This window comes from Mauremys mutica, chromosome 6, assembly GCF_020497125.1.
Source record: "Mauremys mutica isolate MM-2020 ecotype Southern chromosome 6, ASM2049712v1, whole genome shotgun sequence".
In the NCBI taxonomy this organism is placed as follows: Eukaryota; Metazoa; Chordata; order Testudines; family Geoemydidae; genus Mauremys; species Mauremys mutica.
In genome coordinates this window covers 79,653,458-79,680,143 of record NC_059077.1, presented here as the reverse complement: position 1 = coordinate 79,680,143, position 26,686 = coordinate 79,653,458, and the positions used below count along the sequence as shown (strand labels likewise).

The following is a 26,686-nucleotide window of genomic DNA, read 5'->3' as shown; positions in this document are numbered from 1 at the left end:
AACCTTTTCACTCATTATAACCTGGCTCTAGCACCTCATCCCACTCTCTAGATGAACGCCAATTTGTTCTGAGTTGACTTCCTAAGCTTCTAAGCCCCCTGGGTATGGGTAGTGACTCATCAATATTCCTAGCTCTAGGTCTGTGAAGCACTCCCTAGAGTACAGACCCTGTGTCTGACAACTTACTTGAACAGTGGGACACTGCAGTCTGGCCACCTTAGACTCTGGAACAAGTCAGCCCTCCTGAACTCCCTGTTGCTTTCGACACATTCCCCCTCTGTTCACCTCATTGTGGGAGCTCTGGTTCCTAGTTAAATCCTTCAGGGACAACATGGCAGGCCCTCATGGAATACAGATTTAGGAAAGGAATTTCTTAATCACAATTACTTTACTGTTGAAAGCACACTAAAGAGTTACAGATATTTGGAAAATAACAGTTATGAATGCAGCCCCCTTGAGTCTGATCACACCCCTCTCACGAATTCTGGCTTTAGTCAGCAAACTTATGGCAGCAAGCTTGTCCTGCCTTCTTGGACTGGTCTGCTCACATGTGGTGTTGGTCAGCACCAGTTGAGAGAAGCAGTCACCTTTTAAAAATGTGTCTTTCCCCTTCTTTGTCGTGCTCCAGGCTGAAGACCTGCAGCACATTTTCTCAGCTAGCCTTCTATGTAGAGTGTTCTTGTGGGTTACTGTTAAGAATTAGGATTACTTTAGTGCTTGCTAGTCATGGACCAGGACTCCATTATGCTAGGCACTGTACAAACACAAAACAAAAAGATGAGGGATGGTAGTAGAGAGAGAATTCAGAGCTGATGTCTCTCTCGGCATCAGCCCTCGCTAAAATGTTCCACACTGTAGCACAAACACAATATCCAGAACAGACTGACTCAGACAAGATTAGACTGGTTTTCTACACCACACGGGTATTTAATCCAACATGAAGGTTACAATCACAAAAGGCACTCTGTTGACTCATATCCAGCTTTTCGTTGACTGTAACTCTTAGGTCCTTTTCTGCAGAACTGCTGCCTAGCCATTCAGTCCCTAGTCTGTAGCAGTGCATGGGATTCTTTCATCCTAAGTGCAGGACTCTGCATTTGTCCTTGTTGAACCTCATCAGATTTATTTTGGCCCAATCCTCTAATTTGTCTAGGTCCCTCTGTATCCTATCCCTACCCTCCAGTATATCTACTACTTCTCCCAGTTTAGTGTCATCTGCAAATTTGCTGAGGGTGCAGTCCACGCCATCCTCCAGATCATTGATGAAGATATTGAACAAAACTGGCCCAGGACCGACCCTTGGGGCACTGCTTGATACCAGCTGCCAACTAGACATGGAGCCATTGATCACTACATGTTGAGCCCGACGATCTAGCCAGCTTTCTATCCACCTTATAGTCCATTCATCCAGCCCATACTTCTTTAACTTGCTGGCAAGAATACTGTGGGAGCCTGTATCAAAAGCTTTGCTAAAGACAAGGAATAGCGTCCACTGCTTTCCCCTCATCCACAGAGCCAGTTATCTCGCCATACAAGGCAATTAGGTTAGTCAGGCATGACTTGCCCTTGGTGAATCCATGCTGACTGTTCCTGATCTCTTTCCTCTCCTCTAAGTACTTCAGAATTGATTCCTTGAGGTTTTGCTCCATGATTTTTCCAGGGACTGAGGTGAGGCTGACTGGTCTGTAGTTCCCCGGATCTTCCTCCTTCCCTTTTTTAAAGATGGGCACTACATAATTCTTCTTCCAGTGATCTGGGACCTCCCCCGATCACCATGAGTTTTCAAAGATAATGGCCAATGACTTTGCAATCACATCCACCAACTCCTTTAGCACCCTCGGATGCAGCGCATCTGGCCCCATGGACTTGTGCTCGTCCAGCTTTTCTAAATAGTCCCGACCCACTTCTTTCTGAAGTCAGCCCTCAAGTCAGAGGGCCTGTCACCTCCTCCCCATGCTGCGGTGCCCAGTGCAGTAGTCTGGGAGCTGACCTTGTTCATGAAGACAGAAGCAAAAAAATGCATTGAGTACATTAGCTTTTTCCACATCCTCTGTCACTAGGTTGCCTCTCTCATTCAGTAAGGGGCCAACACTTTCCTTGACTTTCTTCTTGTTGCTAACATACCTGTAGAAACCCTTCTTGTTACTCTTAACATCTCTTGCTAGCTGCAACTCCAAGTGTGATTTGGCCTTCCTGATTTCACTCTTGCATGCCTGAGCAATATTTTTATACTCCTCCCTGGTCATTTTCCAATCTTCCACTTTGTGTAAGCTTCTTTTTTGTGTTTAAGATCAGCAAGGATTTCACTGTTAAGCCAAGCTGGTCGCCTGCCATATTTACAATTCTTTCTATACATCGAGATGGTTTGTTCCTGCAACCTCAATAAGGATTCTTTAAAATACAGCCAGATCTCCTGGACTCCTTTCCCGCTCATGGTATTCTCCCACAGGATCCTGCCCATCAGTTCCCTGAGGGACTCAAAGTCTGCTTTTCTGAAGTCCAGGGTCTGTATGCTGCTGCTCTCCTTTCTTCCTTGTGTCAGGATCCTGAACTTGACTATCCCATGGTCACTGCCTCCCAGGTTCCCATCCACTTTTGCTTTCCCTACTAATTCTTCCTGGTTTGTGAGCAGCAGGTCAAGAAGAGCTCTGCCCCTTGTTAGTTCCTTCAGCACTTGCACCTGGAAATTGTTCCCTACACTTTCCAAAAACTTCCTGGATTGTTTGTGCACTGCTGTATTGCTCTCCCAGCAGATATCAGGGTGATTGAAGTCTCCCATGAGAACCAGGGCCTGTAATCTAGTAACTTCTATTAGTTGCCGGAAGAAAGCTTCATCCACCTCATCCCCCTGGTCTGATGGTCTATAGCAGACTCCCATCACAACATCACCCTTGTTGCTCACACTTCTAAACTTAATCCAGAGACTCTCAAGTTTTTCTGCAGTTTCATACTGGAGCTCTGAGCAGTCATACTGCTCTCTTACATACAATGCAACTCCCCCACCTTTTCTGCCCTGCCTGTCCTTCCTGAACAGTTTATATCCATCCATGACAGTACTCCGGTCATGTGAGTTATCCCACCAAGTCTCTGTTATTCCTATCACATCATAGTTCCTTGATGGTGCCAGGACTTCCAGTTCTCCCTGCTTGTTTCCCAGGCTTCTTGCATTTGTGTATAGGCACTTAAGATAACTCACTGATCGTCCCGCTTTCTCAGTATGAGACAGGAGTACTCCCCTCTTGCACTCTCCTGCTCATGCTTCCTCCCGGTATCCCATTTCTCCACTTACCTCAGGGCTTTGGTCTCCTCCCCCCGGTGAACCTAGTTTAAAGCCCTCTTCACTAGGTTAGCCAGCCTGCTTGCAAAGATGCTCTTCCCTCTCCTTGTTAGGTGGATCCCATCTCTGCCTAGCACTCCTCCTTCTTGGAGCACCATCCCATGGTCAAAGAATCCAAAGCCTTCTCTCCGACACCACCTGCATAGTCATTCATTGACTTCCACAATTTGACGGTCTCTACCCGGGCCTTTTCCTTCCACAGGGAGGATGGATGAGACCACCACTTGCACCTCAAACTCCTTTATCCTTCTTCCCAGAGCCACGTAGTATTAATAATAAAGATATGTATTTTGTGGGTCACTTCATTCCCAGCTGACTTCAATGAAGATAGACTGGATATGAATTTTGGCCAATATATTGATAGGCTATAAGCTGGATCCTTAGGTACATGAGCGTTCCACTTGATGCTATTGAGACAGAAAGGGTGGGCAGAGATGTAAGAGACCTTTTATTTTCTCTGATCCTGGGAGCAGCCAGGAGCTAATTAAGACGACCTGCAAGTTACTACAGCCGCAAGTCCAAATTTGGGACAGAATAGCTCCCAGCAGTCAACATGGACAACCGGAGTGTAGTGTGTTCCTGCCATGCCTCCTCCCAGGTCCTATGTAGATAGGGGCAATTTTAAATTCCTTATCTGCTGCTGGAGCAGCATTAAAGGCATTACTCTGGATCAAGGATTTGGCCTTTTTTATACAAAAGATGCATATAATTCTGTACGTTTGCAAATACTATGCTTCAGTGTTTCAGTATATGTCAACATTTCAGACATACCAAAATTTTAAGTTATATCAAGCCACTTTTTCCTCTAAATCTCACCTGAAGCCTTCTGTCTCTTTAGCTGATGTTTAACTTTTGGTGTAAACTATTTTGTAATTCTATGAATAAAAACTATTGTACAAAAATAAATTGTATTGCATGGAGCATATAGTACATGACAGTTTATAAGCAGTTTTTGAGGTTGCAATGGACCTTTGCTAGCAGCTCTCATTATTAGTGTAACAAGGAGTAAAACTTTCAGACTAGCATCAGCTGTACTTAAAGGCCACTCAGATGGACAATTTTTGGTTATCAGCATGCTGTAATTCTTTAGAACTTGAAGTCAATATTGATAAGGACATATAAACTAGGACTAAGGAACACTAATCAACTGCTTAACCTGAATTAATGTTTTAACTTTAAAAAAAAAATACAAGACCAAAAGAGTAAATTTAATTGGAAAAAGTGTACTTCATGCACACAAGCAGAAAATACTGCCTTTTTGGAACATCTTTAGCACTAAAATACCATTTTATATAATATATTGGATACTTATGACCTAATCTGGTTCTCAGTCCTAAATTTATATTGTGAACTGTGTGTGATCATCAGGCCACCTGCCTTAGATGCTCTTATGGCTGCATAAGGTTGGATCAAGGAATGAATAGTTCTTCATTTTTCATTATGTATGTGCAATTTTTAAACATTTGTACATATAAAAGCTATGTTTAAAATATAATACAAAATAGTTAAATAAAATAGACATTTTACTTTTGCTGGGATTTCAGCTTCTCTCTCAATACATAAATTACATGCTTTAAATTTCATGTCAACACTATGGTCATTCAAACAATACTACAATATAAAAATCATGGACAATGGGGCATAAAATAGGGTGTTAAAATGTTTGATGTAATATTGAATAATAAATCAACCTTTTTATTGGTGGTTATATTAATAGTAATTACCATTAGGGCTGTCAAGTGCTTTAAAAATTTTATCGTGATTAATTGCACTGTTAAACAATAATAGAATACCATTTATTTAAATATTTCTGAATGTTTACATTTTCAAATATATTGATTTCAATTACAACACAGAATACAAAGTGTAAAGTGCTCACTTTATATTTATTTTTTATTACAAGTATTTGCACTGTAAAAAAACAAAATAAATAGTATTTTTCAAATCTCCTAGTACAAGTACTGTAGTGCAATCTCTTTATCATGAAAGTTGAACTTACAAATGTAGAATTATGTAAAAAAATCCCCTACATTCAAAAATAAAAAAATATACAATTTTGGATCCTGCAAGTCCACTCAGGCCTACTTCTTGTTCAGCCAATCACTCAGACAAACAAGTTTGTTTACATTTGCAGGAGATAATGCTGCTCGCTTCTTGTTTACAATGTCACCTGAAAGTAAGAACAGGTGTTCTCATAGCACTATTGTAGCTGGTGTCATAAGATATTTACGTTCCAGATGCACTAAAGATTCATATGTCCCTTCATGCTTCAACCACCATTCTAGGGGACATGGTTCTATGCTGATGACATGTTCTTCTCGATAACAATCCAAAGCAGTGCAGACTGACGCATGTTCATTTTCATCATCGCGAGTTAGATGCCACCAGCAGAAGGTTGATTTTTTTTTTTTTTTTGGTGATGGTTTGGGTTCTGTAGTTTCTGCATTGGAGTGTTGTTCTTTCAAGACTTCTGAAAGCATGCTCCACACCTCATCCTTGTCAGATTTTGGAAGGCATTTCAGATTCTTAAACCTTGGGTCAAGCACTGTAGCTCTCTTTAGAAATCTGACATTGGTATCTTCTTTGTGATTTGTGAAATCTACAGTAAAAGTGTTCTTAAAATGAACAACATCATGTGCTGGGTCATTACATCTGAGATTGCGATAACATGAAATATATGGCAGAATGTGGGTAAAACACAGAATGGAGACATACAATTTCCCCCCCAAGAAGTTCAGTCACAAATTTAATTAACACATTTTTTTAAACAAGCATCATCAGCATGGAAGCATGTTCCCCGGAATGGTGGCCAAAGCATGAAGGGGCATATGAATGTTTAGCATATCTGGCTCGTAAATACCTTGCAATGCCAGCTACAAAAGTGCCATGCAAATACCTGTTCTCACTTTCTGGTTACATTGTGAATAAGAAGAGGGCAGCATTATCATCTGTAAATGTAAACAGATTTGTTTGTCTTAGCGACTGGCTGAACAAGAAGTAGGACTGAGTGGACTTGGAGGCTCTGAAGGTTTACATTGTTTTGTTTTTGAGTGTAGTTATGTAACAAAAAAAAATCTACAATCTAGCATGGAGGATAGATCCATGAATGGCTAGTAGCCAGAATGGACAGGGATGGTGTCCCTAGCCTTTGTTTGCCAGAAGCTGGGAATGGGCTACAGGGGATGGATCACTTGATGATTACTTATCTGTTCATTCCCTCTGGGGCACCTGGCATTGGCCACTGTCAGTAGACAGAATACTGGTCTAGATGGACCTTTGGTCTGACCCAGTATAGCCGTTCTTATGTTCTTATTTGTAAGTTGCACTTTCACGACAAAGAGATTGCACCACAGTGCTTGTATGAGGTGAATTGAAAAATACTACTTCTTTTGTTTATCATTTTTACAGTGAAAATATTTGTAATAAAAAATATACACTTTGATTTCAATGACAACAGAATATATATGAAAATGTAGAAAAACATTCAAAATATTTAATAAATTTCAATTGGTATTCTATTGTTTAACATTGCGATTAAAACAGCAATTAATTACAATTAATTTTTTTATCGCAATTAATTTTTTGAGTTAATCGTGTAAGTTAACTGCAATTAATCGACAGTCCTAATTATCATTACTCAGTTCATAACAACAGTAATGGACAACTGGCCCAGATAGCTTGCAAGCTAAAAGACAGATACACAGAAGATGAGAAACTGGGATGTGCTTGTTTCCCTCCTACACAAAAATTAATAACTCACTTCTTGTGTTCCTCCCAGAAGTGGGTTTTTAAGCAGCATGTGAATGAGAAGAATGTAGAATTGATGTTCAGAGATAAGTTAACTGTGGCACAGAGAGGGTAAGTGAATTGCCCAAAGACACAAATGATCTTGCCTTTTCTCTATTCCTCCCTGCCTCTTCCACTCTCATCTGTGGCTTCTTCTATGCAAACCTGTAAGTCTGGAACACTTTCTTTGACCTTGTTTTCCTTGATTCCTTCCTCAAAGCTCTCTGTGGGCACGTGGAATGCTGACACAGAAAAGCAAAGACTACATCAGCTATTTTGTAACCATTTTAAAAATAAAAAAGTACTTAAACTTGAAAAAAATAACAAAAGCAAAATAATCTATGCAATTCAATCTTATTGACTGAGAATTCTCTCTCACCGACTACTTACCTTCTCTACTACTGAAGTCATACTCTGAAGCTTTAAGGCATTTTTTAGCTAACACAACTTCTACCTGCTCTCAGAGTAGAAAACTGAGGATTCAGCCTGCCCCAGCCAGTACAGAGTGCTGTTTCAAGTGTAGCATTCAGGCCAGGCAGCAGCAGACTGAGGCGCCACCATAAACTACATTCACACAAATAAAGCAAAAACATAATGTTCTGTGCACTTCCAACTACCACACCCTTGTTGAAAGAGTCTACTTGTTCCCTGATGACTTTAAAACACAGTCCTCTCCTATCAATCAACAACAAAAATCAACCCCCCCCACTGGATATGTATTAAATATCACTGCCCAATATATTTGCCTTTTTCTTACATCCCATTATTATTTTTCACCTATATACTGTCTACATACATCCCAATTCTGCAGACTTATGCATGTGGTGAACTTTAAATTTAAGCAAGTGAGTAGTTTCATTGACTTCCCTGGGAATACTCTCATGCTTAAAGTTAAGTCAATCTTTGCAGGGCCCTACTAATAAACTCTTTTGGGCAGAGATAGATGTTCTTTATATTTCTCTGTAAAGGCCACTGCTCATGTTTGATACTAAGTAAATAATTTCTATTATACTGATAGTTATGTAATAGAGCCTAGGTGTCCTAACTGTCACTCGTGTGTGTTAGCCAGAAACTCATTCTACCTCCCACTATACAAACAGTGAAGTCTAATAGTGAATAATATAAATTCATGTATTTTATGGAGTTGCAGGAATATTCAGAATTTCATTTGCCACATTATTCAATCTATTTGGGTTTCAAAAGTTTGCAATTGTGAAATTTTATACTAACAATTCTTACGGTGTAAGTAAAAATTAAATAAAATGAATAACAAGCACAGCCATATTGTGACAACGATCCTAACTGCTATCAGTATGGTACACAATGTGTATTCATTCATGGGGCTGGCCATGACAGTAATGTTGTTCCTCCTGGCAAGACAGCTCTAAAACCAAAATGCATTTCACACAAATGTCCCCGTACTTCTTGCCCTTCCTTATCAGACCCTGGAGGGATAAAGCAGCTTAAAGCAGTAGGTTCAAATACACAGGAGACCTTTTTTCTATTTCTGAGAATGCAGACATTTGTGGCTCTCCTTCAACATTCTGTTCTGGTTTTGTTCCTCCACTTTTACCTACCATTGGGACCAGAGAATGATGTGGTTTTATTTAAGTGTGTGGGATCACAAAAATGTAAGTACTCCCCCCCCCCTCTAAGACTGAAGCAGCATTTTCTGTAAGTGCAAGTTGTATGTGCATGGTATGCTATGCCTGAACAAGTAGAGGCTGGATAGTGACAATCTCTCTCCCTTAATACCAATTAATTGGAGAAAAAATAAGATGGCTGTAGACTGGGCAAAAAGCTAAAACTTTTGTGTTGGGAATCATCCTGCTTTGATCGGAGCTTTTCAAGTGACTCACCATGTTAGCAGATGTCAGAACCCTGCATAAAGCTGAAGTTCTGCTCACTCTGTGGTAACTGCATCTCCAACCTTTAAATAAGGGACGTGAGAGAGGCTTTCTAGAGAGGGAACTAGGACAGAGCAGGAATTTAGAACATTCACAATGAGCTATTAGGCCTCTTCCTTTTTATAACAATATTAGCTATACGCTTATCCCACTATAGCAAAAAGATCCAAATTAACCGAATGCTCTGCCCGCCTCTTTTAGTTTAGATAATTTAAATTTCGAAACCATTTCTTAGGGTTTGGCTACACTTGCAGGTGTGCAGCGCTGTGAGTTAAAGCTGTAGGGAAAGGGCTGGAGTGTGGCCACACTGACAGCTACCAGCGCTGCAGTGTGGCCACATTTGCAGCATTTGCAGCGGTGTTGGGAGTGGTGCATTATGGGCAGCTATCCCACAGAGCACCTAGTCCCATTTTGGTGCCGTGGGTTGTGGGAAGGGGGCGGAGGGGGTGGGTCATTCTGCTTCCTGTCCCAATGCCCCGTGATGCATCGCTTCACATCCCATCAATCCCTGTTTTTCCATCCACGTTTGGCGCCATCTTGACTCTCTCAACGGTTTCTGTGCAGCGCGATTTCTGTGGGAAATGGAGCCCGAACTGCTGAGGAGTATGCTGACGAGTCTCGCCAGCACATCACGTTTGGCAGTTGAGCTATTCCTTAAGATACAAAGTGATGAGGAGTCCGACGATGATAGCGAGTCGCCTGACGCATATGACACTAAATTGCTTCTGGCATTCACGGAAATGCTCAGCACTGTGGAACACCGCTTTTGGGCTTGGGAAACAAGCACTGAGTGGTGGGATCACATCGTCATGGAAGTCTGAGATGACGAGCAGTGGCTGCAGAACTTTCGGTGGAGAAGCAGGTGGCTATTGCAATCTCGAAGCTGGCAACTCCAGACAGCTACCGATCGGTCGGGAACCAGTTTGGAGTGGGAAAGTTGACCATTGGAATCGTGTTGATGCAAGTTTGCAGGGCCATTAATCGCATCCTGCTAAGAACAACCGTGACTCTGGGGAACGTGCAGGACATTGTGGATGGCTTTGCATAAATGGGTTTCCCTAACTGTGGAGGGGCGATAGATGGGACGCATATTCCTATTCTGGCACCACTCCACCTAGCATCCAAGTACGTTAATCAGAAGGGGTATTTCTCTATGGTTCTCCAGGCGCTTGTGGATCACCGTGGGCATTTCATTGACATTAACACAGGCTGGCCTGGAAAGGTGCATGATGCACGGAACACTGGCCTGTTCAGGAAGCTGCAGGCAGGGACTTTTTTTCCAGACCGGAAGATCACAGTAGGGGACGTTGAAATGCCCATTGTGATCCTTGGAGGCCCTGCTTACCCGTTAATTCCGTGGCTCATGAAACCATATACAGGGAAGCTTGACAGGAGCAAGGACCGGTTCAACTACAGGCTGAGCCGGTGCCGAATGACTGTGGAGTGTGCTTTTGGCCGTTTAAAGGGGCGCTGGCGATCTCTGTATGGGAAGCTAGACTTGTGGAAAGCAGCATCCCCATGGTTATATCCGCGTGCTGTACCCTCCATAATATTTATGAAGGGAAGGGTGAAAGATTCAGTCAGGCATGGACCTCCGAGGTTCAATGCCTGGAGGCTGAATTTGCACAGCCAGAGAGCAGGGCTACTAGAGAGGCCCAGCACAGGGCTGCAAGGATTAGGGATGCCTTGAGGGAGGAATTTGAGGCTGAAAACCAACAGTAATGTTTGGTGCCTTGCACGGGAGTGAAGTGCAGTGGTTACAATGTTAGTAGGAATCTGTTTTTCCTAAGCTGATTTGCAGTGCCTGTTTCTTTCCTGGGCTAAGGTATCTTTGACTTTCTGCAATAATAAAGACTGTTTTCAAAGCCAAGAATTCATTTATTGAAAAGAAAATAACTTTATTGACAGACACACAACATTTTGGGAACCTAAAAGGGCAGGGGAGTGGGGTGGGGAACTGTGCAGTTACAGGTTTGAATATGTCCTGTCTGGAGTGCTGTGCAATGACTGTTGCACTTCAGGATGCCTATACTGCATGGTGATGGGGGTTGAGTGCAGAGGGTAAGGGTCGTAGTTCTCAGGGCTAGTTGGTGAACGTACAGGTGTTGGAGGCAGCTGGTGGTGGTAAGAACCTGGATGCTGGGGAAGTGGGTTTTGAGCTGACATTGGTGCACAAGGGGAAGAACTTTGGGACAGGGTGGTGCGCGGTAGTGCTCTGCCTGGATGGCTACGAGTGCCTGGATAGAGTCCGCTTGGCGCGTCAGGATGCTTATCAGCTGCTTTGTGCTTTTCTTCCTGGCCACTGTGTTTTTCTGGCGGATCCTGCTTTCCCTTTCCCTCCAGTCCTGCACTTTTTGATTCTCTCTGGCAGAGTGATCCATAACTGCTTGCAGCAGGTCTTCTTTGTTTTTTCACGGCTTCTTCTGGAGGTTTTGAAGTCTTTGAGCTGTTGATAACACGGGCAGCCGAGAACTCAAGGTTGCTTGTGGAAAGGCAAAAAAGGCAACACTTAACAGAGGCAGCATTGTTTATATCTCAGACAGTTATTCCCACACAGTGAAGGAGTAACATTCTTCAAAATAGCATAATTTTCCCATACCAAAGAGCGCACGTAACCCACAGGAGCCCCAAAATGGTGAGTAAAGGGGACTGATTGCTTCAGGGCTGTACTGGGGTTTCTGTGCATTGGGGGGAAACAAACAGCTGCAGGGGGCACCTACACTGAACACTCTCCCAACATTTTCCACAGGAGTTGATCCTGGAAGATCTCGCTGCTGCGGGTCACCTGGGAAGAGCAGGAGGGTCTTTTACAGCAATGCAGATTCTGCCCTGGCCCCTATGCAGCTTGTCTGTGTGCAGCAATGGTCCCCCCACCCTTCGCAGCACAGTGGTGCGGACGCGTTAGCCTGACTGGGACAAGGACCAATAAACTTGCGCAAGCGCATTGCCCACGCTCTGACTGAAACTTTTGAAGAGATTACCGAGGCCGATTACCGCGACGTGATAGACCACATCAATGCGCTATTCCGCATCTAGGCATGCATGCGTGCAGAACCCTCCCTCCTCTCCCGAAAAATTTCCATCCTGAAAATAAAAAGCTGCTTACCGGGAACCCGCTCCTCTGTTTGTCCTCCACCAAGTACCGGCTGCTGCGACTGGCTACCTTTCTCTTGGCTTGAGAAGAGCTCCTGGCTGCATGCCTCCAGGGACTCAAGGGTGTCTCCACCGACCCCAGTACCCTCACTCTCGGTTTCCTCCTCCCCCCCTCCTACTCCTCCCCCCTCCGCTCTGAAGTGTCCATCGTGGTCCTCGGATTGGCGGTGGGGTCACCCCCAAGTATCGCATCCAGCTCTTTGTAAAAACGGCAGGTCGTGGGGGCAGCGCCGGAGTGGCGGTTTCCCTCGCGGGCTTTGCAATAGGCACTCCGCAGCTCCTTCACTTTAACCCTGCACTGCAGCGCGTCCCGGTCATGGTCCCTTTCCAGTATGGCCCTTGATATCTGCCCATAGGTATCGCAATTCCTACGGCTGGAGCGCAGCTGGGACTGCACAGCTTCCTCCCCCCAAACACTGATGAGGTCCAGCAACTCGCCATTGCTCCATGCTGGGGCTCGTTTGGTGTGTGGAGGCATGGTCACCTGGAAAGATTCACTGATTGCACTTCACACCTGGCTGAGCAAACAGGAAGGGGATTTTTAAAATTCCCGGGGCATTTAAAGGGCAGGTCACCTGAGGCCAGGGCAGTAGAGTTCGAACTGATGAGCAGAGTGGCTGAACAGGCATTCTGGGATACCTCCGAATACCTCTGGAGGCCAATAACAGCCCTTTTGGTGGCCACACTGGCAGAGCAGTGCTGCATCACCAGCGCTGCAGTCGTTATTCCCCAGGCCGAGGTGGAGTACAGCCAGCGCTGTAGCTAGGGAGATACAGCGCTGTATGTGCCTTGCAAGTGTGGACGGTGAGTGAGTTGCAGCGCTGTAAAGCCACCATCAGCGCTGCAACTCTCCAGTGTAGCCAAGCCCTTAATCTTCAAATGCAAAATAGACCTGCTTTTTTGTTGAAGCAGCATCAGGAGAAGAATATGACATAAAAAAATGAAGAATATTTAGCTTATCTACCAAATACACACATTTATATCATGTATATTAGTGTGTGCTCCTATTTTTCTTTATAGGCACCCAAACCTTTAGGAGTAAGATTTAGTTGTCAACAGAGAACTCAGACAAAAAGGCGTACCAGCCATCTGAATAAAGTTGATTTGTCTGCTTTCACAGATTAAAATGTAGACAACATTAAGATAAACTCTTGCACAGCTAGGCATTGATATCTCTTTTGGCAATCTTTACTTTTTAAAATAAGTTTGTTTTTGATTATGGTTGACAACTGAAAAATAAATCCTTTGTTGTGGATACCAGAATATAGATGATGAAAGAGTGAGCAAGGCAAGAAGGGAAGCTAATATTTCTGAATACTGACACGGAGTTTTGTAATAGCTGGCTCGAATAAGTCTCTGGAGCCACAGTGGTTCTGTGACATAACTCAGGAAACAATATTTCATAAATCATTTTGTCAAACTTCTTTTTACTGTGAACTAATAACCCATGCAGCTGTACTTTTAAGGTGGACTACATAAATGCCAGTTAATCTGTTGATATTTCCAGAAGCTCAAGAAAAACAGAGAGAGAGAGAGACAAACACAGAGAGAGAGAGAGGAGGATGAGTTAACAGTGGCCATGAGAAGCTATTTTACTTCCTGTCTTATTACACTTATAACTGAATATGAAAAAAAGTGAATAGCAACTATTATATATTGATGGCAGATCTCAAAATGGGTAAACTATTACACCAAATTACCTAAATTAGATTTCATAAGATTTTATTTTAATGTATTTCAGGTTTAGTGCTGGAGATAAAAAGAATGGATTTTATATTTGTATATTATGTTGGTCTAATGGAGAGCTCCCAAATACTCCCAGCTCCTCTACTACCTACCATCAAAAACCAGAAGCCCAGCAAAGTATCAACACTTCAAATTTGGAAAAGGGAAGTGTAGGGTGCCTAACTCCTCCTAGCCACCAACCTTCATGAGAGTTCAGGAGTAGGGTCGATGGGCTGTGGTGAGAACCCCATCAGAGCTCTTCAGTTGGAACATGGTGACCATTCAATATAATTAAGATATTGAAAGTTAACTGAGGTCCATTTGTCATTTGTGGCATAAATCAGGGGCTATATTATCTTCTCTGACTATCCTACCTTATATCAGTAATTTCTGGAGAAACTTCCCTTTATATAATTTGTCCTTCTTGGCAAAAATACTTAAAAGTTGGGTGGGTGGGTGGGGGGTATGGGCTCCAGGTGGAGCCAGAAATGAAGAGTTCAGTGTGCAGGAGAAGGCTCTGGGCTGGGACTGGGGGTTAGGGTGTGTGGGGGGGTGGGAGGGGAGAGGGCTTCGGCTGGGGGTGCGGGCTCTGGGGTGGAGCTGGTGATGATGGGTTTGGGGTGCAAGAGGGGGCTCAGGGCTAGGACAGGGTATTGGGGGGGTGCTAGCATCTGTTTGTCAGAGGGTGGAGATGGATGGCAGGAGAGAGATCACTTGATCATTACCTCTTAGGTTCACTCCCTCTGGGGCACCTGGCATTGGCCACTGTCGGTAGACAGGATACTGGGCCGGATGGACCTTTGGTCTGACCCAGTATGGCCATTCTTATGTTCTAATGTGTTTATCTAACTTATGCTACTTGCATCAAGCTGAGTACCCATGTAGTTAAGCAGAGCTCCATTTACCCTATTGTACAACCCTCCACCCCTTGGGATGCTCTCTGAGTTATGGGGAGCTGGAGAACTCTCTGCTGGCCATTTACAGCCACAATCTGGTCCCTTTACTTCACCTGACAAGTACAAAGAATCTGGTATACAAAGAATCTGGCCCCCTATCACACTGTAATCTTTGACCTGATGCAGCTGAGGAAATCTTGGTTTGTGGCTTCCAGTGGAAACTACTCTGTGCAGACAGGATTGATGTTGCATATCCTATTTGGAATTAAATATAGTATGATCTTTATTCTGTGATGTAAATTGGCTAGGAACACAATTTTGACTACCTACTTTAACAATTCACCAGCCTTCCCAGTTGTCATCATAACTTACTACTTTGCAATTACGGATATTACAAATCTATTTAAAAATTAACACCAATAAAACTAAAATTTTGATCATTGGTTTTTGTAATTTGATTCTGGACAAAGTTTGGTAGGATGATAATCAGACTCTCCTCTTTCCTAAATGACCAGGGGTTTGAAGTGTTATTGGATTTAGCTCAAGGCTCATGTTCTCTTTCTTTTCCAAAATGCTTGATTTCTACCCATGTCATTTAACACTGTCAAATGTTCATGCATATTTTTGTAAAATATACATAAAATATAGGTATGATTATTTTAAACATTGGTCTTCTTACTGTTAAGCCTTTCACCACTGTTCATTTAACCTAGTGTGGATATTTGAGAATATAATATTGCATTTATCTTGCTGGGAACTTGATAAACAAAATTTAAAATATGAGGCTGCATTACAGACTAAAAAGTTATTGCAAGCTTTCCTGCTCCTATTAAACTTTCACGTTTTCACCATATAATATTGAACTATCTGAGAATGACAACTATTGGACTTCTATTTTATTTTTACAAAACTTAATCTGAATGTTAGCAGACCTGGTAGTAACACTGGTGGGATTTTTTTTGTAAAATTCACTAGTGTAGCCAAAAGCCACATACACTAATAATGATAGGCTGTGCGCCCAAATGCTTACATAAGTTAACAGTAATAGTTTGGACTTTGTGTTTTTTCATCTATAGATTTCTAAGTGCGTTACACAGATTGGTAGGCATTACCACTTCACAGAATTCGTAACTAAGCACAGAAATTTGAAGCAGTTTGCTGGGGGACACTATAATCTATTATATGCATCTAGCAGGCTTGAGAGCTGGACTCTGTTTCCCAGCTCTGTCACAACTTTATATGTGACTTTAGGCAAACTGATTAATCTCTCTGTGTCTCAGCTGGCCCATATGTAAAATGGAGGTGATAATATTTGACTGTCCCATGGGGCGGGTATGAGGCCTCACTAAATAAGGTTTGTAAAATGTAAAGCATTAACATGGCCACATTGGAAAACCAGACAACGGAACTTCTGGCTTCGAGCTCTCTGTTCCTTTCTGCAGGTCAAAGCTGACATTTTGGTGAGCTGGTAACAGCAGATTTCCTAAAACTCTGACCTGTCCTGGGAGAAAAAGTGTTGAGGTCAGTTTGGAATCAGGGCTGAGAGAGGGAGCAGGCAGCAACAAACAGCAAGGGCAGAGTAAGGAGCAACCAACAGTAAAGGGGAGGAAGGTAAACAGTGAAGGGGGGAGGGCAGGGGAAGCAGACAACAAACAGGGATGGGGGACTCAGGCAGGGCAGGAGAGGCAGACAACAAAATGTGGGAAAGAGGAAATCCGCAAGGGGGAGGAGGACATGCAAGATAATGGTGGTGGGAGCTAACCCATCTCTTTCCCACTCTGGCTCCTCATCCCAGCCAGTCTTCTCACCCAGCCAGTCCTAGTTTCCAATCCCATCTTCTCATCCCAGTCCCAGCCTCCTCGTCCAGTCAATCCCAGTCCCTCTCTTCCCCCAGCTCTTCATCCGATTTCTTTCTCCCTCACTCCTGGCCTCCAGTTGCTCTCCTCCTATACACACACATTCCCCATCCCCGTTGGCTCCCAATCCTAGTTTCCCTCCCTGGTATCCTAATGCAATCTCAGTGCTCCCCGCTCCTCCCCATGACTCCTTTTTCCAGTTTCTTTGGGCAGCCAATTCCAGTTCTCTCTCCATAACCTGGCTCATCATCACATATCTCCCCACTCCTCACCTCCTTCACCCTGTCCCACTGGTTCTCAGTCCCATTCTCCTTACCCAAATAATCCCAGTCTCCACCCCCACTATCCAATCACAGCCATCCCCTCATTTATTGGCTCCCAATTCTCCCCCTTTCCCTTCCCAATTCCCAGTCAGTCTTCTTGCCCAGCCAGTCACAGTCCTCTCACTCTGGGTTTGAGTCTGAATTGCACTACCCAGCCAATGGTCCCTCACAGCTCCTTGTCCTAGTCTTCAGGGTCAGGCAATTCCAGTCACCACCTCTCACCTCAACTCCTAGTTTCTACCCACCCTCCAGACTCTGTCGTCTCAATCTACTCATCCCGCAAGTCCAGCTCTTGTCCCCGTGAATTAGGCAGCTTCCTCCTCCATGCTGCCTGGGCCCAGCATGTCACTGGGAGAACAGGGTAGACAGGCTCCCTGTTCTCAGTTCAGATGTCTAGCTCTGGCATGGCCTACAATAGCCCGGAACTCCAACTGCAGGGAAATTTCTGCTCAGTCCTGGGCTGCCGCATGCTTAGTGAGGATAGAATTTAGCTGCTAACATTGAACTCTGTATTGAACATGAGCAAACTGTGATTTTGCAAAAGCTTATAACTTGGACAAAACTGGGCAGATTTTCATGGTGATGGCCAAAGGCCCATTCCTGACACAAAGGTCATTCCATACAAATTTCAAGTTCCTGTTCCAAAGCATGGGGATCCTTGACCTTCTCAAAGGAAAGTCACCAGAATTTTTTAATATGGCCAAACAACATATTTGTCCCTTCCTTTTTCTCAGAAATTGTTTAACTGTTTTGGCTGATTTTTATTATTATTATTTTTTTTAATTTCAGCCCGAGGCAGACACTCAGTCATGAAAATTTTAGCTCAAATGATTAAAGTTTGCCAAAGTTATAAGTAACCGAAGACAGGGTCTTATAATGGAAAGGCAACCTTAATAACAGGCATTGCTACCCACTATAAATAAGCATAAATTTGTTTAGCGTAGCTGGAATAGCACAAATTAATTTCAATGAAGAAATAATATGTCACAAAATTAATGTGAATTTTGAAATGTGTTTCTAAAAACTATAGGAATTTAGTTTCCTCTATATATCACCTTTGATTTGAGAAAAAGCAGGAGTATAGAAGGCACAAAAGAAGAGATACGTCAAAACCATTAAAATTAGAATGATATAACATACTACAAAAACAATTTAATGTGTTTACACTGCGATGTTATATAACACAATGTGATATAGATACATCATCAGAACTCATTACAATGTCATATGAAGTGCAATGAGATTATGTGATGCTCTAAGAATGAAATGAAATGTAACCAAGTAATGCAGTGAGTTGATGAAATTTCATCTCCACTTTAAATATTTTAGAGATTTTTCTTTTTACATCCTCAATTGCCATCATGAAGTTATTTTGTACCTCATCATAAATACTTTGGTGCTCCAGTTTATCCTCATGACCAGAATGGTACAAAGAGGTCAGGACAACCTGCTCTGGATGACAGGAAGCACAAAAATAACTCTGATGGCTAAATATAATATCAACAATAATAATAGATACTGCAGTAATATCAACAAGATACTATCAGTTTGCTGAAATTTAGGAGTTGGGGTGAAATATATTCAGAACTCCCTTTGGTATTCTCTTCACACAGAAACCTAGAAACTATTTTATTAAATATTAACAACAACATAAAAGACATTTGGTCTTATTTTCATTTTAATTAGCCAGGATATATATGCCATTCACTTTGAAGCCAAAAGCTGCTCCTTTGAATTAACCTGCAGGGGGTACTGGAAAAGTGAGGCAACTAGCATTTAGATATTTCTCCTCTCTCCAAGAGATAATTAAAATCTAATCTTTGCAAACCATTCTAACATTACCTGATCCCCATATATGAATTTTATATTGATTCCTAGAATTTAAGCATTATTGGTCTATTATAGCACCAGGTCAGCCATTTCTTATAATCCAGCAGAACTCAGTAATTGAATAAATATACTAACACTGCATCTAACTACTGACCCTGCAGAGGGAACAAGAATTCATACTGGATGAGACAAAACTTACAGTAATCACTGAGGAAGGAAACTAAACAAGCATATACAGAGCCAGTTAAGTTTTTCAGGGAAAGATCAGGGCAACCAAAGCAAATGACTTAATGCTAGCCATAGCAGCCCAGGGGAATAAGAAGGGTTTTGGAAAATAATACTGTGGTAAAAGAATGAGAAAGTTAGATAATAAAAACATGGAAGAAGAAATCAGTGATAAATTATAAAGAGGCTGAGATACTTATTTGAATCTATCTTTAATAAGAAAAATAAAGAAAAACAGATATAAACTATTAGAAAGTAACAAAGACTTTTCATTACAACTTATGAGCAAAACAACAATTTTTCCACTAGCCTTATTCTCAAACAATTGAAGCATTTTGGCTTAACTGCCCCTCTCCTCACCCCCCAAAAACATCAGTCTGAGACAGACTTGGCATGGAAAATTTCAGCCCAAATTGTTGAAGGTTGTCAAAGTTATAAGCAACTGAAAACAGGGTTTTATAATGGGAACTGTCAAGCAAAGGCAGTGCTACAAGCCCTCCCTATAACTAACTATACACACACAGACACACACACCAATATACACACACCCATATATATATATACACACACACACACACATATATATATATATATTTTCACACACACACACACACACACACACACACACACACACACACACACACACACAGGGACAGCGGAAGAGTTTCTCACCTCCGCTCTGGCCCCTTTAAGACATATAAAAGGTCCAGAGTGGCATAAAAGCCTCCTAAGAGCCTCATGTTCAGATGTGGAACATTCCTTTGGTGTCGGCACTGTGAAAGACAGCCAAAAGTTTGCCTTTCAAGAACTCACTCACAAGGCCTAATGTAGGGCAAGTCAAAAGTGAGGCCACAGCCAGGGGCGGCTCTAGGTTTTTGGCCGCCCCAAGCAGTCATGCCCGGGAGGTGCCCCCGAGCCGCGGGAGCAGCGGACCTCCCGCAGGCATGACTGCAGAGGGTCCACTGGTCGCGCGGCTCGGCTGGACCTCCCGCAGCTGCGGGCAGTTCGCAGGTCCGGCGGCTCCGGTTGAGCTGCCGCAGTCATGCCTGCGGGAGGTCCAGCCGAGCCGCGGGACCAGCGAACCGTCCGCAGTCATGCCTGCGGGAGGTCCACTGGAGCTGCCGGCCGAGCGTCCCCTCCGCAGTCATGCCTGCAGCAGGTCCGCTGCTCCCGGGGCTCCGGTGGACCTCCCGCAGGCATGACTGCGGCAGGTCCGCCGGCCCAGCCTGCCGCCCCCCCGGGAAAGGGCCGCCCCAGGCAGATGCTTGCCCCGCTGGGCTCCGGAGCCGGCCCTGGCCACAGCATACAGCACTGCAGAAATTCTGGACAGCACTATGGCCCATAGGACAGCCCAAGGAGCTTGCCATAAGGTAGATAGGCACTCAGGGCTGTCTATATTATACAAGGGGTTGCAGAGCAGGTCAGAATTGTAAGGATGCAATGGTGGCTTAAAGCAACCATGCCCCCTCAGCCCCTATGCTGAGGCCCCTATCAGGCCTGTGCTATGCCTAATAAAGGAGCAAAGCAGAATCTCACCCATGGTTCTCAATATCATATGGAAGCCAAAAACCAAACTGACCGAAGTGAAAGAAATCTAATGTTTTTGTTGTCTTGTCACAAACTTCCCTAAAAACACGTTCAATCCAGTGCTTATGATGCAGAATTTTAAGTATGTTTCATAATCTATCATACCTAAGAAAAATGGGATAGACCTGACAAGCTGAAATTGACAAATCAGTGTCAGGGTTGTTCATATAGCAGTCAAGGACTAATCAGTTTGTAGGTTTGGATACAAGTAAGTAATTTTTGAGAACCTTTTCCATCCACTTTCACTACAATTTCAGTTAATGGAAAACAGCAATTTAATATGAAAGACTATTAGTAACACTGTGAAAAAGATTTCATAATATTTAATTACAAAGAATCTATTTTTACAAGTTATAGCACAGTAAATACAATAAAAAGGAATAATTAACAAAAGACAATTAACAGAGAGCAGCCATCTTGCAGTCTGATGATGTAGGTTAGGACAAAGGAAACAGCTCACCATTGGAATAAATAAAACATTGGATAATTTCAAAGTTGTTGTAAGGCAATTACTATTTTTTAAAAATCTGATTAATTTAACAGTAGTTAAACCCTTTAATAATAATAATAATAAACCATTAAGAACTTACCTTACAACAACTTTGAAAAAAATCTGATTTCCCATCCATTCCACTGCAATGGTGAAATGCATTTCTTTATCTCAATCTATGTAACTGGAATGGATTTCTTGCTGGGAAGTATCAGAAAAACATCAGTCCCCACAGAGAATGACTCCATCACTATTCACTGACTGGAGATATGGAAAATGACAAGCATTTCTAAAATCTTTTGAAAAATACTTTTTGATATATACAACCTTATGTAGTATGTACTGAATTTAACTACCCATCATAGTTTTCCTTTAACAAAAACATTGCTTGGACCTCTGTAGGCCCAAACACTAAAAAAAAACAACTAAGAAAAAAATGCATCACAGGACTTATGAATACTTTTAAGTATTAAATTTATTTAAAAGTTTAGGCAAAAAGAGAATGTCCCTTTATTGTAACATATGTCCTTTTAATACTGATTCATAGAATATTAAAATTATCACATACAGCTATCAGCACTAATTGAGCACAAGAGTTTAAAACAGATGAGAATCTGAGAACGCTTTCCTCTGTTACAAGAAAAGGCAGTTATCTAACAGTTCTACATACAAGAAGAAATTCACCTCACTGAAGAAGGCCTGCCCTCAGACCTCGTCACCACCTAAACCTACTGAAAACTTCAATATGGTGCTTCATTGGGGCTTAAGTGGATGCACAAGGATTTTGCAGGCCATCTGCTCTAAAATGATTTTTATCCAAAGGGCTCTGGTGGTGCCAAGGGGCATGCACAACAGCCTTATGCACGGAGGTGAATTTCACCCTTTTCAGTATATCTGCTGACTAGAGAAGTGTTCTGAATAGCACAAACTCTTAACTTTGCTCCTGTAAAACATTATTTCTCAAATCAAACATATTATACATGCAAAACTCTCTGACGAGCATTTCTAATAGACTCTCTCTCTCTCTCACACACACACACACACATACACACACACACTTAATGCTTCCAAACTACAGAACAATTTAAAGCATTTTAACAATCAAATAAATTTGGTTAAAATTAATCTTTGTATGTTTATTACACACATAAGTATATTATATGAACTGCAAATCAAGCCTATTTTAAATATAGTCTTGTTAAAACTACAATGATGAAATTAGGGGGGGTTGTTTTTTGTTTTAGTTAAATGCAGAATCCATTTTAGTAGTCAACCAAGACAGTAAATAAGATGACTGGTGATTATATTATTGGTTAATAAAGTTAAAACTGCAGATAAGACCTAGATGTACAAAACTAACATTAAAAGTTTCATGAAAACACAAAAATGTTTAATACAGTAAATGCACCATCATTTTAAACATTATCAAAAGCTTAGATTAAACACTCAGTAATGATCTTCAAGTAGTATACTACTGGCTTCCCACTGACTTCAATGGGCTCTGGATCAGGCCCCAAATGGCTCTCCCCATAGACGTACAGCAGACAGATGACATTTTAAACAGCAAATACTCAGAAAGTGCCTTAGCATCTCAAACCACATTGCAAGTAGGAAACCTTAATTCAAACCATCACAAAAGCAAAATACCAGATAAAAGAAAGTTGATGAAGCAACTGGGTATTGATTGTCTACGTCAGAATTCACTATGGAAATATTAGCTCTCTTTTTCCCCAACTTGTGTTTCTCTTCTAGTTTTTGTTTATGGGATGAACTATATGTTTTCTATATGTTTTGATATGCTAGGGTACATTCTGAACACTTGCTGTTTGAGATGCTGCTTTTTTTTTTTAAGTAACCAAGAAGCAGACTGGTTACCCAAATTTTTAAAACAGTTTGCCTACCAAGCCACTTCTTTTTACTGGATTTGTTTTAAAAATTAAACTGCTGAGGTTTACTCTCATTTGCATTGATCACAGAAGTATGACATTTCACATTTCTTTGCATAGACAGAAGTCACCTCCTGCAAATGCTTGGCTCATAAGGGAAGTTCCATAGATGTACTTACACTGACTAAAAGTTTCTATAGCGACATGATATCTTCATTACTTAAAATTCTGACATCATTTCCATTACAAGCACCTATGATTTCAAGGGTCTAGGAAACAATAATGAACATTTATGCTGAAATTTGATGTCGAAAATCTAAGGCCAATAGTAATTGTTTTTAAATCAACTTTTTGATTCCAGATACACAGGGTTTGGGAGGTAAAAAAAAAAAAAGTATAGACTCATAGACTTTAAGGTCAGAAGGAACCATTATGATCATCTAGCCTGACCTCCTGCACAATGCAGGCCACAGAATCCCACCCATCCACTTCTATAACAAACCCCTAGCCTATGTCTGAGTTATCGAAGTCCCCAAATTGCGGTTTGAAGACCTCAAGCTGTAGAGAATCCTCCAGAAAGTGACCCGTGCCCCATGCTGCAGAGGAAGGCGAAAAACCTCCAGGGCCTCTGCCAATCTGCCCTGGAGGAAAATTCCTTCCCGACCCCAAATATGGCTATCAGTTAAACCCTGAGCATGTGGGCAAGACTCACCAGCCAGCACCCAGGAAAGAATTCTCTGTAGTAACTCAGATCCCAACCCATCTAACATTCAAGTTTATTGCAGAAAGGAAAGGAAAAAAGAGAAAGGAAAAAAGACCTCCATGGTAGCACTATCTGAAATGCTCCCATTCCATGCCTGTGGCCAGTTAAACATGCACTACTGCAGGGCCTGAATGCATGGACAAGATGATGGTGCTTTGAGGGATTGTGTGGTTTATTAATAACTGGAAAACTTTTTGGGAAAGGCGGCGCCTATACAGGATGGAGGGGCTCCACCTAAACCAAAATGAGCAGATTATGACCAGCAGAGGAGTTTTTGAACTAATGACTGGGGGAAAGCTGACAAGTGTGGAGGAATACACGCATCAGAAAGAGAAATCCTTTACGGGAGCCTTTATTTAGGAGATTATTTATTTAGTAAAAGGAGGTAGAAGCTGATGAAGTACAGGTAGGAACTAAAGAGAAATAGTTAAATGAAAAAGAGTCCCATTCAGTTACATCACATGAAGGCAGACAACTAAATATTGACAAATTTTATACATACTTCTATACAAATTCTAGAAGTCTAAATAATAAGATAGGTGAACTTTTATACCTGGTATTAAATGAGGATACAGATATAATAAACATTCCAGAATTTGGTAGAATGATGATAATCAATGGGACATGGTAACACCAGGGTACAAAATATTCAGGAATGACAAAGTAGGTCATGCTAGTGAGGGAGTGGCACTATAAGTGAAAGAAAGCACAGAGTCAAATATAGTAAAAATCTTAAATGAATCAAACAGTACCATAAAATCTCTATGGATAGAAATTTCATGCTTGAATAACAAGAGCATAGCATTATGAATATACTACTGACCACCTGACCAGAATGGTGATGGCAAGTGTGAAATGCTCAGGGAGACTAGAGAGGCTACAAAAAGAGACAACACATTAATAATAGAGGATTTCAACTATCCCCATATTGACTGAGTATGTGTCACCTCAGGATGGGATGCAGAGATAAAAATTTCTAGACACCATTATGACTGCTTCTTGGAGCAGCTAGCCCTGAAACTCACAAGGGAAGAAGCAATTATTGATTTATTCGTAAGTAGAACACAGGATCTGGTCCAAGAGAAGCATATAGCTGAACTGCACAGTAATAGCGACCATAACATAATTAAATTTAACCTACTTGAAAGGGAAACATACCAAAGAAACCAACCACAGTAACATTTAACTTCAAAAGAGGGAATTACACAAAAATGAGGAAGCCAGCTAAATGGAAATAGAAAGGAACAGTCACAAGAATGAAATGCCTGCAAGCTGCATGGAAACTATTTTAAAACACCATAATAGAGGCTCAAATTATATGCATAGTCCAAGTTAAAAAAACAGTAAGAGGACAAAAAAATGACACCATGGCTAAACAACAGAGTAAAGGAGGTAGTTAGAAGCAAAAAGACATATTTTAAAAATTGGAAGTCAAATGCTACTGAAGAAAATAGAAAGGTGCATTAACTCTGCCAAATCAATTGTAAAAATTTAATTAGGCAGGGCAAAAAAGAATGTGAAGAGAAATTAGGAAAAAACACAAAAACTAACAGCAAAATTTTTTGAAGTACATCAGAAGCAGGAAGTCTGCCAAACAATCAATGAGGCCACTGGATGATCGAGATGTTAAAGGAACACTCAAAGACGACCAAGGCCACTGCACAGAAGCTAATGAATTCTTCTCATCAGTCTTCATTGCAGAGGATGTGAGAGAGATTGCCAAACTCGAGCCATTCTTCTCAAGTGACAGAATGTGCGACTGTCCCACACTGAAGTGTCAATACAGGGGTTTTTGGAACAAATTGAAAAATTAAACAGTAATAAGTCACCAAGACCAGATGGGATTCACCCCAAAATTCTGAAGAAACTCAGATATGAAACTGCTCAAGTACTCACTGTGGTTATGTAATCTATTGCTTAAAATCAGCCTTTGTTCTATATGACTGGAGGATAGCTAATGTAATCCTGATTTTTAAAAAGGCTCAAGAGGCAATCTTGGCAATTACAGTCTAGTAAACCTAACTTCAGTACCAAGCAAATTGGTTGAAACCATAGCAAAGACCAGAATTATCAGGCACATAGATGAACACGGTACATTGGGGAAGAGTCAACATGTAAAGAGAAATCATGTCTCACCAATCTAAAAGAATTCTTTGAGGGGGTCAAAACGCATGTGGACAAGGGTGACCCCTACCTGGTTAAAAGGTAGGAAACAAAGGGTAGGAATAAATGGTCAGTTTTCATGGTGGAGAGAAGTAAACAGAGGGATCCCCAAAGGATCTATACTAGGACCAGCGCTGTTCCACATATTAATAAATGAGCTGGAAAAAGAGGTAAACAGTGAGGTGGCTAAATTCGCAGGGGATACAAAATTACTCAAGATTGCTAAATTCATTGTTGACTATGAAGAGTTACAAAGGGATCTCCCAAAATTGGGAAAGTGGGTGACAAAAATGGCAGATGAAATTCAATGTTGGTAAGTACAAAATAATATATATTGGAAAACATAATCCCAACTGTACATACGAAATGATGGGGTCTAAATTACCTGTTACCAGCCAAGAAAGAGTGTCTTTGTGGATAGTTCTGCTCAATGTGGCAGTGGCAGTCAAAAATGCTAACAGAATGTTAGGAACCATAAGGAAAAGGATATCTAATAAGACAGAAAATATCATAATACCACTATATAAATATATGGTACTTCCACACCTTGAATACTGCTTGCAGTTCTAATCATCCCATTTCAAAAAAGTTATATTTAGAGTTGGAAAAAGTGCAGAGAAGGACAACAAAAATTATTAGAGGTATAGAATGTCTTCCATACATGGAGAGATTAAAAAGACTGGGATTGTTCCACTTAGAAAAGAGATGACTAAACAAGGATTATGATAGAGAGCTACAAAATCATGAGTGGTATGGAGA

General features: G+C 41.7%; 1 protein-coding gene across 2 annotated transcripts in view; it reads right to left on the bottom strand.

Moving 5' to 3' along the window:
- The window catches only part of AUH (AU RNA binding methylglutaconyl-CoA hydratase), a 193,065-nt gene that overhangs the window by 25,603 nt on the left and 140,776 nt on the right, over positions 1-26,686 (bottom strand). Inside the window, exon 7 of one of the 2 annotated variants that reach the window (XM_045020787.1) lies at positions 7,231-7,365. The exons of the other annotated variant lie outside the window; for it this stretch is intronic. Within the exon in view, the coding sequence (XP_044876722.1) occupies positions 7,238-7,365 (128 nt within the window). The 3' untranslated portion in view covers positions 7,231-7,237. The remainder of the gene's footprint in view (positions 1-7,230; positions 7,366-26,686) is intronic. 2 annotated transcript variants of the gene reach the window in all.